The sequence below is a fragment of the Ylistrum balloti genome, unplaced genomic scaffold, assembly GCF_031769215.1.
Source record: "Ylistrum balloti isolate Yb309-2 unplaced genomic scaffold, AGI_CSIRO_Ybal_v1 Utg371124, whole genome shotgun sequence".
NCBI lineage: Eukaryota > Metazoa > Mollusca > Bivalvia > Pectinida > Pectinidae > Ylistrum > Ylistrum balloti.
In genome coordinates, this window is record NW_026782617.1 from 200,655 (window position 1) to 219,739 (window position 19,085).

At 36.2% G+C, this 19,085-nt stretch overlaps 1 protein-coding gene across 2 annotated transcripts in view; it reads left to right on the forward strand.

Annotated features, from left to right (window-relative positions):
• Positions 1-16,774: 16,774 nt before the first annotated feature.
• The window catches only part of LOC132560847 (RNA-binding motif, single-stranded-interacting protein 3-like), a 164,811-nt gene continuing 162,500 nt past the window's right edge, over positions 16,775-19,085 (forward strand). Inside the window, exon 1 of one of the 2 annotated variants that reach the window (XM_060225539.1) lies at positions 16,775-16,932. In XM_060225539.1, the coding sequence (XP_060081522.1) occupies positions 16,843-16,932 (90 nt within the window). In that variant the 5' untranslated portion in view covers positions 16,775-16,842. The remainder of the gene's footprint in view (positions 16,933-19,085) is intronic. The other variant, XM_060225542.1, reaches the window with a different exon arrangement.

The window sequence follows — 19,085 nt, forward strand, 5'->3', positions numbered from 1 at the left end:
GTTGCATTCAGTTCTTTCTACTCAAATTCGATTTTAACTGGAAATGAAGAATTGTTACTGTTGGAAACGGCAGCAGAAAACATTGTATAGCTAAGAATCTATAGTGATGATGATGTTGGAGTGTTTATGCAGTGTATTTGTCGGTATATATCTGGTGGTTATGGTTTTGTGTTGGAAGATTTCCTTTGCTGACCACGAGAGATAGGCCAAATTTACACAGATATGTAATTTCTACTCTTTGTTTACTGGCTTTTAAAAAATAAAATGAAAGCAAAAAGAAGTGAGATTTTCAAGAGGATATGATCACATGAAATGATACAAACCGATTAAATATCTGAACTGGTGATTATTAAAGGTAGACCTGTATTAAATATTATTATTATTAAGAATCCTGAGATGAATTCTCATGGTGACCTACAGTGATTGCCTTTTTTTCTGGAATTATGCATCGTGTCTGCAAACTTTTTAAGATTATCAAAATTCTTTCTCCACAAAACCTAAATAACTGATTTCAATAAAATTTTACAGAAACTGTTCTGGCCAAAGATGAAACAAAAAAGTAAATGATGCAGTTCCCTTCCCTCAAGCTCTTGAGGGGCAAAAAGGGGTCAAATTGATTCAAATTTCAAAAATCTTCTTTTCAACATTAAGATATGGTAGAGGGAGGGGGTAAAGTTACCTTGGTTATGAACAAGGATAACAGCGTGATGGTAAACCCATATTGAGCCTGGCTGACCAAGGGGGTGATGGGCGTGGCCAAAAGGATCAAATTGATTCAAATTTCAAAAAATTTTCAACAACCAGAGACCTCTTTAAGCATATGTTTCATTTCAATAACTTTATAAGAATCATTAGTATAGGATGACAGTTTTGATGGTGTACATATTTTGACATCGGCTGACCCCAAAAGGCTAAAGTCATATCACTTTATTCTTACTATCAGGAAAGTTGCAATATTTTTTCGTGACACTTGAAAACTACTTAACCTGTAAACTTTATATTCAATATTGCTTACCTCGGGTGATCGGCACGGCTGCTAGGCCGATCTTGTTTACAATGTTACTGTTTTTGGTTTCTGTTTACAGCATAGATTATAATGATGTGTTCTGAATTCACAGCTGGTTACAGAGGCTGTCATGTACAGTGTGCATCTGCATCCATGGCAGCAGATGTCAACAGCATGATAACATTTTGAAATATTTAACGATTTGCAATAGATATCTTTTTTCTATTTTTAGATGTAGAAAGATTGTCAAAAGAGAATCCTTTACAACATCTGGAATAGTCATTTCTTTTTAGTTTCAATGTTATTCACAGGTCGGTGAAATTTGATATTGATAAATGAGTGATATGTTTTATAGTATCTTATTATTCCATTGTACATGTCAAACCTCACCATGCTGTCTGTAGATTTATCATCAAAAAAAGTATTATTATATCAGTGTACCTAATATTGATCATTTAATTTGTGGTATGATATAAGAACTAAAATCAAATCTGTACACAAAACCCTGATGCTGAAAAAGAAGAATTTTTATGCGCTGACTTGTCCAGAAGTACCAAATGAGCTCAATGCTGTGAGGTGACATCCGGCATCTGTCATCCAACCATCCAATGTCAGCTTATTTCCCTTTTAACAATTTCCTCTTGATAATCAAATGGTCTAGAATTATGATATTTAGCTTAAAAGCTCCTGGGACAAGGTCAGCAAAAAGAAATGATCTTAACCCATATCAAAAGGTCACAGGGTCAAATTTATTAAAACAATTTGACTAATAGGCTTTTGCAATAAATGCCAAAAAAGTTTTTTGAAAAAAAAAATGGCCTTGACCTACATTCAAGGACACAGGAGTCAAATTCTTTACACCTTCAAATGTATTCTTTTTGATAACCAAAAGGCAAAGAATTATGGTATTTGGCTGATAAGGCTATTGGAATGAAGCCCAACAAGTTTCCAAATGGAATGAACTTGACCTACATTTGAGGTGACAGGAATCAATTTAATAAAATCTTCAAATGACTTCTCAGAAACTATTGGTCTAGCATGATAATATTTGCCTGGAAGGATCCTTGCAAAATGAAATGACCTTCATATATTCAGCGTTACATTGGTCAAATTAGTTGATACCAGCAAATGACTTGTACTTAACTTAAATTAAGAATATGAAAAACATTGAATAGAGGATCACAAAGGAATGGTGGTTAGTGTGCTTCTTGTGAAGGAGGGGATGGATAGAGGGATGATCACAAAGGAATGGTGGATGATGATGTAGGGAGGGGATGGGATAGAGGGATGATGATGAAGGAGGGGATGGGATAGAGGGATGATGATGAGGGAGGGGATGGGATAGAGGGATGATGATGAGGGAGGGGATGGGATAGAGGGATGATGATGAGGGAGGGGATGGGATAGAGGGATGATGATGAAGGAGGGGATGGGATAGAGGGATGATTATGAAGGAGGGGATGGGATAGAGAGATGATGATGAGGGAGGTGATGGGATAGACGGATGATGATGAGGGAGGGGATGGGATAGAGGGATGATGATGAAGGAGGGGACTGTTTCAAGGGATGAGGGTGAGGGATGGACTAGAGAGAGATGGTGGTGAGAGAGGGGACTGGATGAAGGGATGATGGTGAGGAGAAAACTTGATGAAGGGATGATGATGAGGGAGGGAACTGGATTAAGGGATGAGGGTGAGGGATGGACTAGAGAGAGATGGTAGTGAGAGAGGGGACTGGATGAAAGGATCATGATTGCTTTGGGAGAAACACATTCTTATTGGTTTGTTTTCAACAAATTTTCATAAGGCAAACACATTCACTTGCTCATTACAGCAGAGAATGATAAACTCATTTGTTTTGTTGAACCTGAGGGTAAATGATTACACTAGAGACTTGAGTGTTACGATGAAGCTACTAACCATTTGTAGCTGAAACCTCCAGCACAAGATCTTTAGAACTTGTTCCTGTGTTTTCTATTACCAGGTATTGGGTTCTACATCATTTCTGTCGTCTCGTCAGTTGTGGAAAAGATTGAAGCATCATTCAACAACTAGTTTCCTCCTATATCCAACTTTGCAGGAAAGTTTTGTAAACTTCATACTATTTAGCTTCTTGCTTTCTCTTATTAAATTCAAATTTGACATGAAAATAAATGTTTACTAAAAGAACAAGTTCATTTTTTTTGTGGTGGAACAGACCAGGCATAGTGTGGGAGACTGGGGTTTTATACAGGCTCTCTGTTCTGCCTTCTTACACCGATTTATTCCCACTAACTGTTCTGTCATTCTGTGGCCAATCGGCTTAACTCATGCAACAGAACAGTCTATTGTTAGCTTCCACTGCTTTGCTTTATAACACAAATGTTGATATTCAATCACAAAGCTGTGCATTGGGCTTCAGAAAATAAATGCTCCCAACTGCATATAACACTTGTGTACATTTATTGTTGTGAGATTGTGTGGACACTACAGTCCTGGATTGAATTATCTGAATATGTCTGATGCAACATGTTATCTACATCTTTAACAATGATTGCCTGCAAAGCTATGTCATTTATATTGGCCATTAATGCTAGATCACAGCAGTTTAATGTGCAAGTAGATAGCTACTGATCAATATGAGCCTTGTTTTGCTGACTGTATGTTATGCTTAATTTGCCCTGAAAACCTTGGGAACCCTTTTGCATATTTCACAAGTGGACCTAGTTTATCTTTTATTTTACAAGTTGACCTAGTTAATCTTTTATTTTACAAGTTGACCTAGTTTATCTTTTATTTTACAAATTGCCCTAGTTTATCTTTTATTTTACAAGTTGACCTAGTTTATCTTTTATTTTACAAATTGCCCTAGTTTATCTTTTATTTTACAAGTTGACCTAGTTTATCTTTTACTTTACAAGTTGACCTAGTTTATCTTTTACTTTACAAGTTGACCTAGTTTATCTTTTATTTTACAAGTTGACCTAGTTAATCTTTTATTTTACTAACTGACCCAGTTAATCTTTTATTAGCTTTAGATGTTTTAATATAATGATTGAAAAGAAGGAATAGAATTCTTCAAAAAATCAGGAATCATTTTGTTCTATCAAGGATACTTTAAAATAGTGTGTCAAACAGTTTACTGTTTTTATGCAAAAACAAACCCATGTCTGGTAATAAACCCATTCCTGCCAATAAGTCGATCTATATCTATTGCTTTTTATATACCATTTCCTTTACAGGTAATAAGCCCGTCCATGTAATTACTGCTGTTCAATAAATATACAAAGAAAAATTACATGATAGACCTGTCTTTTGTCCTCACCTTGACTTTGACTTTGATGTCCTCACCTTGACTTTGAGTCTGGTATCCTCACCCTTACTTTCAGTCTGATGTCATCATCCTGATTTTTAGTCTGATGTCCTCACCCTTACTTTCAGTCTAATGTCCTCACCATTACTTTGAGTCTGATGTCTTCACCATGACTTTCAGTCTGATGTCCTCACCCTTACTTTCAGTCTGATGTCCTCACCCTTACTTTCAATCTGATGTCCTCACCCTTACTTTCAGTCTGATGTCCTCACCCTTACTTTCAGTCTGATGTCCTCACCCTTACTTTCAGTCTGATGTCCTCACCCTTACTTTCGGTCTGATGTCCTCACCCTTACTTTCGGTCTGATGTCCTCACCCTTACTTTCGGTCTGATGTCCTCACCCTTACTTTCGGTCTGATGTCCTTTCTCTGATTTTCAGTCTGATGTCCTCGCCCTGATTTTCAGTCTGATGTCCTTTCTCTGATTTTCAGTCTGATGTCCTCGCCCTGATTTTCAGTCTGATGTATTGGCCTCGACATGTAATAATGATCAGCACACAGGATAGGATTTAAGTTTACACAAGTCCAGTTTGATATTTATACAGATGTGGCCTTTGCAGAGAGGTTTCTGTTAAAGAGAGATGGCCTTTATAGTAAGGTATCTGTTCTACAGAGGTGGCCTTTATAGACAGGTATTTATTTTACAGAGACGATCTCCATAGTAAGGTATCTATTATACAGAAATGGCCTCTAAGTGATATTTGTCTTTTGATAAAAACGATTAAAATAAGGAAAATACTAAATGTTCACATTCATTCAAAACATTTTATGAAGTAATTTGCTTCAGAGTTAGGCAGATTTGTGATTGAAAATCTTGTGATTCATTCTCTGTCACCATGGTGAGTATAGGGTGTAACATTATCTAACAGAGATCAATGTGTTACGTGGGATAATGCTGTCTTGTTAAAGAAATTCAAAACTTTAAATGAAATGTGTTACTCCATAATGTTTTTGAATTCTGTGCATCCTCCTGGAATTCGCTTATACCTAATAGAAGCTGAATGTCAGACTCAGTATGGTCTCATTGCATGATGAGAGGAAATAAAGGGACTTTAGCATTAGCATATATCTCCTGGGACTTGCACACAATTGTTTGTCAGGAGATTTCTTGGAATTTTTCTTTGAGGATAAAGCGTTACTGCAAGCTGAGACTTGAAAGATTTTGAGAATCAGTTTTGTAGATACAAAGATGTTTTTATTGAAATCAATTGACAAGATGAAATTATTGGATATCAGAATGCACACTGGGCATGTTATCACTAGAAATGTCCAATTTCTAGGTTTATATAGCAGAATGGGGGAAATCATGTGAATTTTATGAAGAAATGTTGCAAATAAATGTTTATTTATAATGTTATTTGAGAAGTTTTATGTGCTAGCTGGATGGTATTTTGATCTGAAAATCAGAGCAACAAAGGCATTAAGGGGTTTGTTTGGTGAAATTTGATAATACATATTTCCCAGGATCAAATGTGTAGACATAAAGATATAGTAGGTGGGAGGCGGTACCTCAAAAATATAGACAGATTCTGGAAGTCCTTTATTGTTTTATAAACCAAAAAAAGTAATTTTACAAATCTCAGTTGTGAGAATACATAAAAATCTTAATCATTCAATACTGTTTGCACCTGAGTCCCATTATCTGGGGGAGAACAAAGTTGCAAACATCACACCTGGTTGTCTACAAGAAAGTTACCAGTCATTGATAAAAAATTTTAAAGTCTGCAGGGAGATATGTTTTCATGATAGAGGAGTAACTAGTTGACTAAACTGTTTTGGTATAAATGTTACTTAAAGTAGAGAGGTATTCATTAGTGCTAATGGTTGTTTTGGCGGAAATATAGGAACTGCAAATATTGAAGGATGTCCTTAGACAGTGATTTGCCTACAAGAATTGTCAGGGAAGTGATAATGTGCTTGGATGGTGAAGATTAACATCATAGTTAATGGGGCAGGGTTATTGTGGGTTGATGTTGTGAAAGGAAAAAAAAAATGATGAAACGGTTATTGTGTGTTGCAGTTTTGAAAGGTGCTATTGGTCAGAAAACGATGATGTTCTAACGGTTTGAAAATGTGCAATCCTACTTCGTTCCCATCAAAGCATGTGATATGTTCAGTATTGGTATGATCTTTCATGGTATTTATACCCATCGCGGTATCTGAAGGTACTTAATGATAGATTACATTGATTTCGGCATGGGAAAACAGCGAACATCTGTTACAGCCAAAGAGAAACTGGACGCCACTGACTACACCAAAAGACTTTTGTGCCAACCCACTTTGACATCACAAAATCCAACATTCGAGCATCGAAGAAAAAAGAAGAACATCTAAAGTCCCAACTTGTGACTAGGAAGTCTGAGAGAGATGGAGAAAGCTCTGTATAATTTTGTGTGCAATTGCCAAGATGCCAGCATTGCTGTCAGTATGGCAGAACCGTGCATGCAGGTCATGCAGATCCAAAGAGGTCATAAGGTCACCAACTTTAAAGCATCAATGGGATAGGCTGATATTGGACCTGCTGTTGATGTTGACTTTGAGGACAATTACGGGGATGATTAGGACCTGTTTACCAGGACAACGAAAAATCTGCCATGGGAGAATTCGATCTGGCGTTCTCCTACAACAGTGACAATGAGGATGAGGAATTTGAAGGATTTCAGGGACTGTTTGTTTTTCACATAGTAATGAAAGTGATCAGTGACCGTGTTTAGTGAAAAGTAACTTCAGTGCTATGAACTGCTTCCTACTTAGTGCACTAAGGATTTATCAGTTGTTATGTATATATATGAATTATGAATTGCATTAAAACATTTGAAAATTGTGAAGAAAGGTAATCCAATATGGCAAGCACAGAACTCGAGAATGATAACCCCAAGAAAGGGATGTTCCTGCATATAATATGCACCCCCTTTTTGCGACAGCCATTTTTGCCCAAAAAAGTGCACACTGTACGCACAAATTTATGGTACTTTCGCGTACTTCCTCTTGTGCCAGTAGATCAGTGCACTGTCATGTATGTAGTTGCACATCTCCTTCAGCATAATTCAACGTTCTTCCTGATGTACGTTAACATAGTTTACTGGAGTCTAACTTACAATCAACCACTCAATTTACTGTACTGCCATGTAATATAACATTCTTTGCTGTACTTGAAGAAACTTCAACAGACTTGAACAAATAAATCACTTTATTATTTGCCCTAGTTTGACCTTCTTAAACTTGCAAGATCCATAGTTATTTCTATTTGGTTTAAACTATATTATTCAATGCATATGTAACCATGGCTTCAGACAAAATAGGGCTACACATGAGCATTAGAATGTGGCATGATGAAGCAAGTCTTAAGAAATGACATTGAATGGATGTATGAGATGTGGAAGCAGACTACCGAATCATTAGACAAGGGGTTATCAGGACTTCTTGGGTACACAGTGGTTACAACGTGACACTACAGAGCTTGGCAATAGTTGTCTGCTCAGTCCATACAAAACCTGCACTGTCGGTACAATTTATTGACAGATTTCAGAAAGAATTGCCATTGATCAAACGGGTGCAACATGCACAGCTTCTCAAGTTTGACTGATATAATTTTCTGGCTTGTTATTATTTATCTTGCCATTTCAGATATTGATCAAAGTTTAGCCATTCCCATACGTCTTGACAAATAATATCCCTGTTCAGTATTTTGTCACAGCTGGGACATAACATCCATCATTTCACGGACTGAATGCTTTCCAATGCATTGGTTGGATATTAAGGCAGCTCTATGAAAACACATTCAACAATATCTTATTCACATAGTGCTGGTTGAGAAACCACATCATACTTTTTAAAATGACATGCAGTGGAGACGATGTCACGCTGATATTTGCAAGAAAGCTGCCTTTCAGACTCATTTATACAGAAGAAGATCTTAAAGCAGTTGTAGGTGCTTATATCTCGAATAACATCAAAATCTTTTTTATTATAAACGTAATCATACTAGGTTGCCATAGAAAATGTACATGCCCAAATACCATTAGGTTGATATGCTGCATATATATAAATAGAAAAACACTGTAAGGAACTGTTTGCTTAGTTTGCTGAGAATCTTTAGGAGCTGCTATTTTGAGAATCAAGATAAATGACATGGTGATTAAACATATATACAGTGCACTGTATCATTTTTGTGTAAATTCAGATTATCCTCATGGAAAAACTTTACGGGCTCCATCATTAAGTAACATCGTTCAGAATCTCGATAATATATATATACATTACAGCAGGGGAAGTATAATTCCCTTATAAAGACCGCATTAGCTGTTGCTATGGTTGGAAATGTGCATTTTAACCAGAGCATGAGTCTCTTTGTTATTTTAAGTGTTCTGTCAAACAAACAAAAATGTATTTGTATTCATTTCCTGAAATTACGAATTTTCCCAACAATTACTGTTGATTCAGTAATGTTTTATGCTATCATAAAGAACTGAATTGGGAGAGTAATTGAAGCCGTTTCCATATTTAATTCATTGTTATAGAACAGTGTGGTGTAAGAGTTAAACACTGGCAGCAGATTAGGAATTGAAAGGGAGTAAGCATTGTCCAAGAGCCTAAAAATGGATATCCTTATTGGGTCCCAGAGCCTAAAAATAGATATCCTTATTTGGTCTCAGAGTCTAAAAATGGATGTCCTTATTTGGTCCCAGAGTCTAAAAATAGATATCCTTATTTGGTCCCAGAGTCTAAAAATGGATATCCTTATTTGGTCCCATAGTCTAAAAATGGATATCCTTATTTGGTCCCATAGTCTAAAAATGGATATCCTTATTTGGTCCCATAGTCTAAAAATGGATATCCTTATTTGGTCCCAATAAAAATGGATATCCTTATCCTTATTTGGATATCCTCATAGTCTAAAAATGGACATCCTTATTTGGTCCCATAGTCTAAAAATGAATATCCTTATTTAAGAATTAGCAGGTAGTAATTTGTCCCAGAGTCTAAAAGTAGATATCCTTATATGTAGGTATTAATAAAAATTTCTATTTAAAATTTATTTCATGTAGCATAAAATGTAAGAAATCCCTGTTGTTGCCTTCTCAACTGAAGCCAAAGTATCATTCAGGTCACGGTTAAATCATTCAAAATGTGACAGTGACTTGATCGCATTGGTTGATGTGAACTTGTAAATGCATATAGAACCTAATTGGTTTCTGGAGAAACGACTAAAACAGATTTTGGTAGTACCATTATCACTTAATTTATGTTAATAGGTAAAACAAAGCCCTCCAGTTTATCAGTAAACATGGTATAATGAGGGGATTTATTTAACCATCGTGTGGTATTTTGCTGTAAAACACTCATTTTCTGATCCAATATAAAAACAAAACTGGAGGTTGTTATTTGATGGTACAGCGCTGCATTTGTAAACTGACATTAATTCATGCTTGGATAGAAATGTCAGGATGTTTTAGAGTGTTTAAGGAATTCATTGGAATGACATTCAGGTTTAAAGCTGAAATATTCTAGGCAGGTGTCGGAATTGAGAAACATAAATGGCAGATCTTGGTCTTATTACGGCAAGTACTGTCAAAATTGACAACTTCATCTAGGTTATAACTTCAAAGTTGCTTTTGAAAACATTTATTTTTGCTAAAGTATTGTCATCTTTAGAAAATAAAGGAGGGAAGGACATCTGTAACCCTGGTGAAATACAAGCCATACTATACCACTCGGCTAGGGAGAATTTCTCTTCAGCTCGATTGGTTGAGCATCAGACTAGGAAGCCAGGGGTCCCTGGTTCGATTCTTATCAGAGGCATTGAAATAATTAATGACCTCTGTTACATTGGTGCCCATGTAGGAACCCGGTAACAGTACTTTTAGCCATGCCCCACCAGCATCGCTGTAACCCCTGGTAACTCGAGGATGAGTTATTTGCTGGAGGGGAATATGTAACCCTGGTAAAATACTAGCTGCAATATACCACTCGGCTAGGGAGTACTTCTCTTAAGCTTGATTGGTTGAGCGTCAGACTAGGAAGCCAGGGGTTCCGGGTTAGATTCCTAGCGGAGGCATTGAAATAATTAATGTGTACCACTCAACTTCTGAGGGGAACTATTGACATGTAACATTGAGGCAGTTCAAATTATTGACATATGACATTGAGTCAGTCCAGATTATTGACCAATAAAAAGAGTCAGTACAGAATATTGGCCAATAACAGGGAGTCCAGATTATTAAACAAAAACAGGGAGTCGGTTAAGACTATTGACAAATAACAAGGAATTAGTGCAGATTATTGACGGTAACAGGGAGTTAGTTTAGGATATTGACTTACAGCAGTGTTTCATGAAGTTCAACATAATGGATCACTCAATGAGAATTAAGGTTTATCTGAAATTGATTTTTATGTTATCAGGTTATGAAAACATGTATAATATTCCTGTCAAATTTTAACTGCCAAGAACAATGTAACATTGTGTGGAAGAATAGACTTGTATAGTTTTGAGGTAGTGGAGTAGAACTATATAGAAACCAATCAGATACATCTGCTGCTATAGTCACAGGGTGTTGTCAAAAACAGTGGCAGACTAATACCATGATTGAGGTTTGGGAGTAAAGAATAATTGTTAAAATGAACAAATGGATTTAAGAACTTATGAAAAAAACTAAAGTATGTCTATTTTAGATGTTTTAATACTTGATTGAAAATGCAAATTTATGATTATCATCGTCAGAATTTAACAATCAGGCTTGACATTTTTGCTTCTGAATCCTTTTAGGAATAAATGTTTGCATGAAATTAACTTGTGTGAAGTATCACATATGTTTACTAGATTTTTCTAAATCGATCAGCTTTTGTGTAAATACAAATCCACAGACTCTACTCTTCTAGATTCTGAATAAGCCCCCCCCCACCCCCACCCTCCTTTTTTTTTTTTTTTTTTACTATAAGCACTTTTTCTTTTTCAAATAAGGGACATCATGTTTGGGTGATATCTTCTCTTTCTAAGATTTTCAAAAGACTTTATTAACATAAAGCTATTCTGCTTTTTAGTCACTTTTATCTGTCTGGGAAGTAATGTATAGAGGTACTCATCAGTCAGTGTTATCATCTAGGTCCGACATGATGGTCAACTTGTCTTTGTAGTGACGTTTCATATGATGTTGTACAAAGGGGAAGAATACAATCTTTAGGGAAATGATTGTTTTACTTAATTCTTTTAACTCTTTCAATAAATCTATATTAATTTTATCAATACAAACAAAAGGAATTATGTTTCATAAAATGTGAAGCTTGTAAATCTGTTTGATATTCTTTTACATTACAAACATTTAAAAACTGACTATATTTTTATGAAATATCCTTGTTCACCAGAAAAAGACATAAACATAGAAGTCTTCTTTTTATTGATGTCCTGTCTATCAAATAAACAAAATGAGAAATTTGGATTCGCCCATCTCAGAAGTTTGTCATGTGTGTTGAAGAAATGTTAGGTTGTATAGGATGACAAGGTTTGGGATTTCTCCAGTATCACGGGCGTCGCCTATCTATTACTGACACGACTTTGGTGGTCACAACAGTCAATAGTCTGCGGTCACAACAGTCAATAGTCTGTGGATGGTGTCTACCCCGTTGTCATGACAGTATGTATTTTTTCTTGATATTTTTTCCTTCCTAAAATAAATGACATTTTCATGCGCCAGGGAAAATGCTATGGTATGTTTTGGGAATGCCAAAGTTAAATTGGTAGTTTAAAATGTCACTGTCTGGATAGGTCAATGACTGGATGGATACATGGGAAAATAAGGACTGCCAAAGGTCATTGTCTGGATGAATACAAGGGAAAGTAAGGACTGCCAAAGGTCAATGTCTGGATGGATACAAGGGAAAGTAAGGACTGCCAGAGGTCAATGTCTGGATGGATACAAGGGAAAGTAAGGACTGCCAAAGGTCAATGTCTGGATGGATACAAGGGAAAGTAAGGACTGCCAGAGGTCAATGTCTGGATGGATACAAGGGAAAGTAAGGACTGCCAAAGGTCAATGTCTGGATGGATACAAGGGAAAGTAAGGACTGCCAGAGGCCAATGTCTGGATGGATACAAGGGAAAGTAAGGATTGCCAAAGGTCAATGTCTGGATGGATACAAGGGAAAGTAAGGACTGCCAGAGGTCAATGGAGGAGTATACAATATGGAAAATTAGAGCTGCTGAACTTCAAGAAGATTACAACATGTTTTCAAAATTTTTTCTGAGAGTTGATTTAACCAAACAACTTTTATCTCTAGGCAATAAACCTTGCCCCTTGAAAGATGTATTTTAGTGGTATAATCGTGGGCGTTTTGGGATTACACCACATTTCTAACCTTCACTATAACACACCTTATTCACTCCATGGAAACTTTTTATATTATAGATAAACTTCTCATTAGTCTCATTATTCAGAGCCAAATCATATTGATAAGTATTACAGATTAAGCATTTTTACTTATTCATTTTTAACTGATACTTTCATCTACAAATTTTGCTTAGAAATTGATACACTTGCAGAAATATCTCTGGTGAGAGTTTTTTCTCGTTAAAAAGGTATCAGGAGGCAGATTATGGTGTTCAAGTATCCCAAAATTTATTTAATGCTGATAGACTTTAAAAATATAAGATATCATACAGTTATGTAATGTTGTAACTGCTGCAGAAAGTCTGGAGGTCTCTTATCTGTTCTCTGGTATAGATGGAACACAAAGGTATGTGACTCTCCTGCATCCTTAATAGATGTTGTCTGGAGGACAAGAACACGATCCAGATTGTCCTTGACCTTTTACCAATATAATTGCACTCTAGTGTCTGTGTTATCATCTGTTAATATTATATCACTCCGATAGACAGATGCAGACAATTTGCCCACATGTGATGCAGTAACAATACAGTATATTTACACACATCTGTATACTGATGTAAGTTATTGTGTAATACTGTAAGGTACGTAACAACACAACATTCACACGTGAATTACCCCACGAGTGTCCCTGAGTGTATATCAATGAATTAACAGGTGACAAAAAAATGTACGTGTATTTTGATTGAAAGTCTTTTCTCATTTATAAAAAGAAAGAAGACATGATTTTCAAAAGAACAGAAAATATAATTCTGTTGTCACTACATGCTATTTTCAGATGTCTTGTGTATAAATGTAGACGTACGTAAATGTCTCCTGCCCAGAGAACTGTCAGACATCTGTATTGCATGTGATGGGTCTTATTTCCTAGTGATTCTGACTGGCATTGCAACCGTTCCTGCCAATTTACTGTCGCCTATAACCAGCTTTTATGTGGCCTGAACTTGCAGAGGTCACATGTTTCTTGTTTCTCATGATGGAAGTCCAGTGTGATTGTGGTACTGGTTGGGTAGGAATGAGGTACACCTCTGGAACTACTTTGCAGTCTCTATCTCATGCATATAGGTAACATTTGAGGAAATGACCCTTTTGGATCGTAAAGAGACAGTTTTATGACAGAGTTTTCATGGTTTGGTAAATGTTGAGCTATTACACTCTTGAGAATTTAATTGCACAGAGCATACATGCATCAATTACATCAACATAACCCTACATTCTTACCAATAAAAATAGTGTGCTGGCTTGCTGGCTGCATACATTGACTCAACCTCCTTAACAAGCATCTGTATACAGCTGTACAAATGGGTACTTATAACCTTGGGAAGTAATTTTTGATGGACTGGTGTTACAGAATGACTTGGAAGTCCCTGAGCTTTGGAAGCAAGAGAGTTACCTTTCCAGAATAGAATCATAGACTTGCTGAGCTCTGTAGGCTTTACCTATAATAATGCATTGATCTGGTATAAACTGTATGGTGACAATTTTTAAGTTCATTTAAGATTTTTGTTTTCTTTTGTAAACTGTGAAAGGTGTAAAATACTGCACTTAATGACTAATGATGACCATATACTATAGAAATTGTATAATTTACTGAGGGCCTGAATCCAAGTTAAATCCTGATGGATACAACAGATTTCTTGTACCAAGTACCAACAGTTGTATTATGAGTTATAATCGAAAAGGAGATGATAATGATAAGAAACCTCTAGAGCAATGTATATGGTCCCTGGTAGTACGTCCCTATTATAACTGGTTGTATTCTTAGTGTTAGTGTGAGTATTTTTGTTCTGATAGATTTTGCACTTTGCCCAAGGTGGAAATTTGTTATGTCAAGTGTCAATTTACAACAACTGCAAAACAAGTTTTTCCAACTTACATTAATCACTCTTGTTGGCCTGGGTGAAAGCACACAAGGGGTCTTTTTAATTACTGTGGGAAGAAACCTGAGTACTCCGGGAAAACCTACCTAGTTGGGCTGGTGACTCCTTACCTTTAATTTTCCAGTCCTTTTCAAGAATCGAACCCCAGACGCCGAGGTGAAAGACAAGTGTGTTACCTCTGCTCCACCTGGTCTGAGAATCAATTAAGGATGACTAATGCATACTAGGTCATTTATTTCAAGTAGTTTTACTGTTCCAGTGATGAATAATACTCCACTAACTTACTGTTCACATGAAACAGGAGTGAAGACAAATCCATGGTTTGCATAGTAATATAAATATCAAGATTTTTTTTTCAGTAAACTCACCCATTTTTGTGGGGAATATCTTTAATATAAAGTATGTGAAGATTGACGATACGAGGTGGTACTTATTTGGAAGGACTGTTTACACAGGACAAACAATCATACGGAGTATGTCTGTCTACACACTTAGATAAATGAAGATTTTATTAATGAATGTGGTTACTATCTAAGTATTTCAAACAATCTGATATTGAAACATTTAAAAAGATATAGGTAAAGTCCTAATTATGGTTCAGAACAGTTTAAAACAAACAATAATTTATTACAAGTATAGAATTTGATAAATATTTGAAATATTTCCTAGCATTTGAAATTGTTTGTTGAAACATTAGATGTACTGTTAGTATGTGGGATATTACACATTAATGCCAGATTTTGTGATTTATGTCTGACCTGTGGATCTGCCAGAGGTGATACGATTTGTTCAGGATAAACCTTCAGTGGCAAAAGCGTGGCCGTGTTTGATGTGGTGGCAGGTGGTGGCCAGGGAGTGCGTATGTTACTGCAACAGATGCCTACTGCACATGTGCTGGTGAGGCCATTAGCCACAAAACCCGGTAATCTGGCTCTCAGATATCTTCTGTTGTAAAATTTCTGTGAAATTAAGTTCATTCATTAACAGGTATTTAATCTGTATATAATCTGAAGGTTTTCACTGCAGTGTCATGGCTCTCAATAAGCATCCCAGACATTGACATCAGACAAAACAACCTGACCTTTAACAAAGATAAATCATTTGGAATAAATAACCTGAACCATGATCTAAGACTACGAAAAATCCGACCTTGACATGTGAAAATAATTACCTTACCTAAGATAAAGTTATCTTTATAGATAATAGGTATATAACATGACCTTGACCTAGAAACTGATAAACTTGACCTTGATACTAAGTGATGCTGACCTTGATATACTGAGCTTTAATCATAATTAATTGGACCCTGATATATCTGAAAAATTATTCAACCTTTAGAGTTTGAATTTGACCTTGATCAACCTGATCATATTGATCTTTAATTGATGTCATTTGACATCGGCATTACTCAAGGTCGTATTGGAAGCATCCGTTATGAAAGTATTGTTAAGTCTTCTCAGATTTTTCTTTCTAAAAACAAACTGTTTGATTTTCTGTGCTTTGAGAAAATAGGGATATAAAGTTGATTGCTGTGTAAATTCTCATCATAGAATTTGCACGTCGTGTGGTATAACGTACATGATGTTGTGTTCTACAGGTGTAATGTTACATAGTGTGACCTATATACTACAGTGATTTACAGGTATGTAGACAGGTGACATATATATGCCACTAATTACACTCGTGACTGTAACTCTACACACCAGTATCATACTGTCTAATTGATCTTGTGAAGAAATATACCTTCTGAAATAAAAACAGGTGAAATAGCATAGAAAGCATGAATATGATACAAAACAGAAGGAAAAATTGCACAAAACAATCATAAAAATTTTGTTTGGAACATTTTGGATTATTTATAAATAAATTTATGTGTGTTTAAGTTAATGGTAGCTTTATTTTGTGTACCTATCTGTGTGTACTGTTCTGATCTCGCAGATAGCCCCAAACCAGCCCTCAAGTCTATCAAACTTTGCTGTATAACTAGCTGTGTGCATACCTTGTACACTACAGAACCCTGTCTGATAGTATAAAATCTGGCCTCGCCTCTTAAGTGTTGTATATAGTATATTTTTTTTCCCTGTGATCCTGTTTCTACTAGAGAAGTCTATAATACTCAACAGTAGGGATGTGTTCAGCTGTGTATAATGCACTTGACCACGGGCTATCAACTACAGGACTGACCCCTGGCACCGCCTACAATCCCGACCCCCTCCGACTGTCAATGACTCAGGGTCGGAGGCCCCAGCAGGTATACACAGGAGTTCCGGATGTGATTCCCACATCACTGTCAGGAGGCTCCATGCATACCAAGGTAACGTAATAGTGTGTACTTTTCATTCACAGGTCTGGATGTTTGTGGGGGTATATACTTAACACGCATCCCTTGTGACCTTTACGTGGTCAGTCATCCATGCAGATCTACCTGTCACCAAACCTGTTCAACAGCATTCCCTCTCATTAAAGATATCGTCTACCCATTCATGAACGACTGGATGAGAATTGAAAAGCTTGAATAAATATGTTATGCCTACCTACAACACTGCACATGTATGAACATGTATATGGTCTTTAAAAAACGTGTTTCTTTTGGTTAAGATTACCAGCACTGTATTAGATGCTCAGAGCAACACTGAGAAATGTGAAAAAACTTCTTTAAAAATAGCAACAGAATACAAGTTTTTTATAAATATCTGTGACCTTTGACATTTGATTTTAAACAGCATTGACTTGTGGCAGTTGACCTTAAATGACTTTTGACTTTTTTCTTCGAATATTTCCCTTGTGATTTGACCTCTAGAATAGTGTCATGTGTCAGGTGATCAGACAGAAGAGGTGGTCATTATCCCTGTAGTCATTGAACATTAACTGACCAATGTCCTTATGTCACAGACAGGAATGACCATATTAACATCTAACACACTTGACAAGGATTATTTTTCCTCCAGCAATTTTTCGATTGGCCTGGTTCAAATGAGGTTATTCTTGGGTTGTCACTCAATCTACCAATCTTACATGCCCACATCAGATGCTGCTGGTGTGTTTCCACAATAGCTTTAGATCAGCCTCATTCTGGGAATGTATTCAACCCTGTCCCACAATGGGATTTGTACTTGGAATAGACACTTATGGAGAGTATACACCAAAATCAACAAAAAAATACCAGCATGTGAACATAATTATAATTTAAACTCGCATTCATTAAAACTAGAGCAAGTGTCCCAGAGGAGTAAGTATTTTCTACTTTGTTGAAACACACTGTACACCCAAACCCAGAGCTGTGTTCAACCTTGTCATATAATTCAGCTCTGTCCTTAATAGAAACTTGGAGACTGAGTACACACCAAACGCAGGGATGTGTTCAACCTTGTCACATAATACAGCTCTGTCCTTAATAGAAACTTGGAGACAGAGTACACACCAAACCCAGGGATGTGTTCAACCTTGTCACATAATACAGCTCTGTCCTTAATAGAAACTTGGAGACAGAGTACACACCAAACCCAGAGATGTGTTCAACCTTGTCACACATAACACCTCTGTCCATGATAGAAACTTGGAGAGTACATTCCAAACCAAGAGATGTGGACAATCCTCTTACACATGGGGATCTGTCTTTGAAGAAACTTATATAGAATACACACCAAACCCAGGGAGGTGTTCAACCTTGTCACACTAAGGGATCTGTCCATGACAAAGACTAAGACAGGGTACACAACAAACCAATAGATGTTTTCAACTCCATTACAAAAGGGAGTCTTTCCAATGTCAGAGTTTTAAGACAAAAGAACAGTAGATGTTTAACACTGTAACTGAAATAAACAGAGCAGATCTATGAAATACTGTAATTTACTAAAATAGAAAAAGAAAATCCAACACATGATTGTAGTTAAGTGTTCGTTAAAGTACATTGTTGAATCATGTGTTTTCACAGGGCTCAATCTGTGTGGATTATATTCCAAAATTTGTGTAAGATTGGTTTGTGTGTAAAAATATTATTCAATAAATATAATTGTAACAATTTTAATAGTTTGTGGACACATCAATTTGTGAAATGCATGTACACATCAATTTGATGAACATGGATTCCCCCATGAAAAGGAACGATTTTACGGTACATAACACTGGCTCTGATCAGTTAGCTATGAATCTGACCAATATATATATTGATAAATTCTGTAGTTATAATGAATATAGATAAATTTTCAGCTAATTTGTCTCAAGGCACAGATTTCTGTAGATCAATGAATGTGCATTGTCTGGTGGTCTGTTGTGAATCTTGATAGCACATTAGAACATGCTTGTGCTAAGTAAGTTAATTGTCAAGAGTGCTGCCTGAGAGATTTCTCAAATTATCTCAGTTGGTTCTGGTAATTGATGAAATCTAGTGTATCTTAGAACTGTACATCCCTCACAACTCTGATTCCATGGTTGTAGGCATCAGTGAGGGATTATATGGGGAACAAT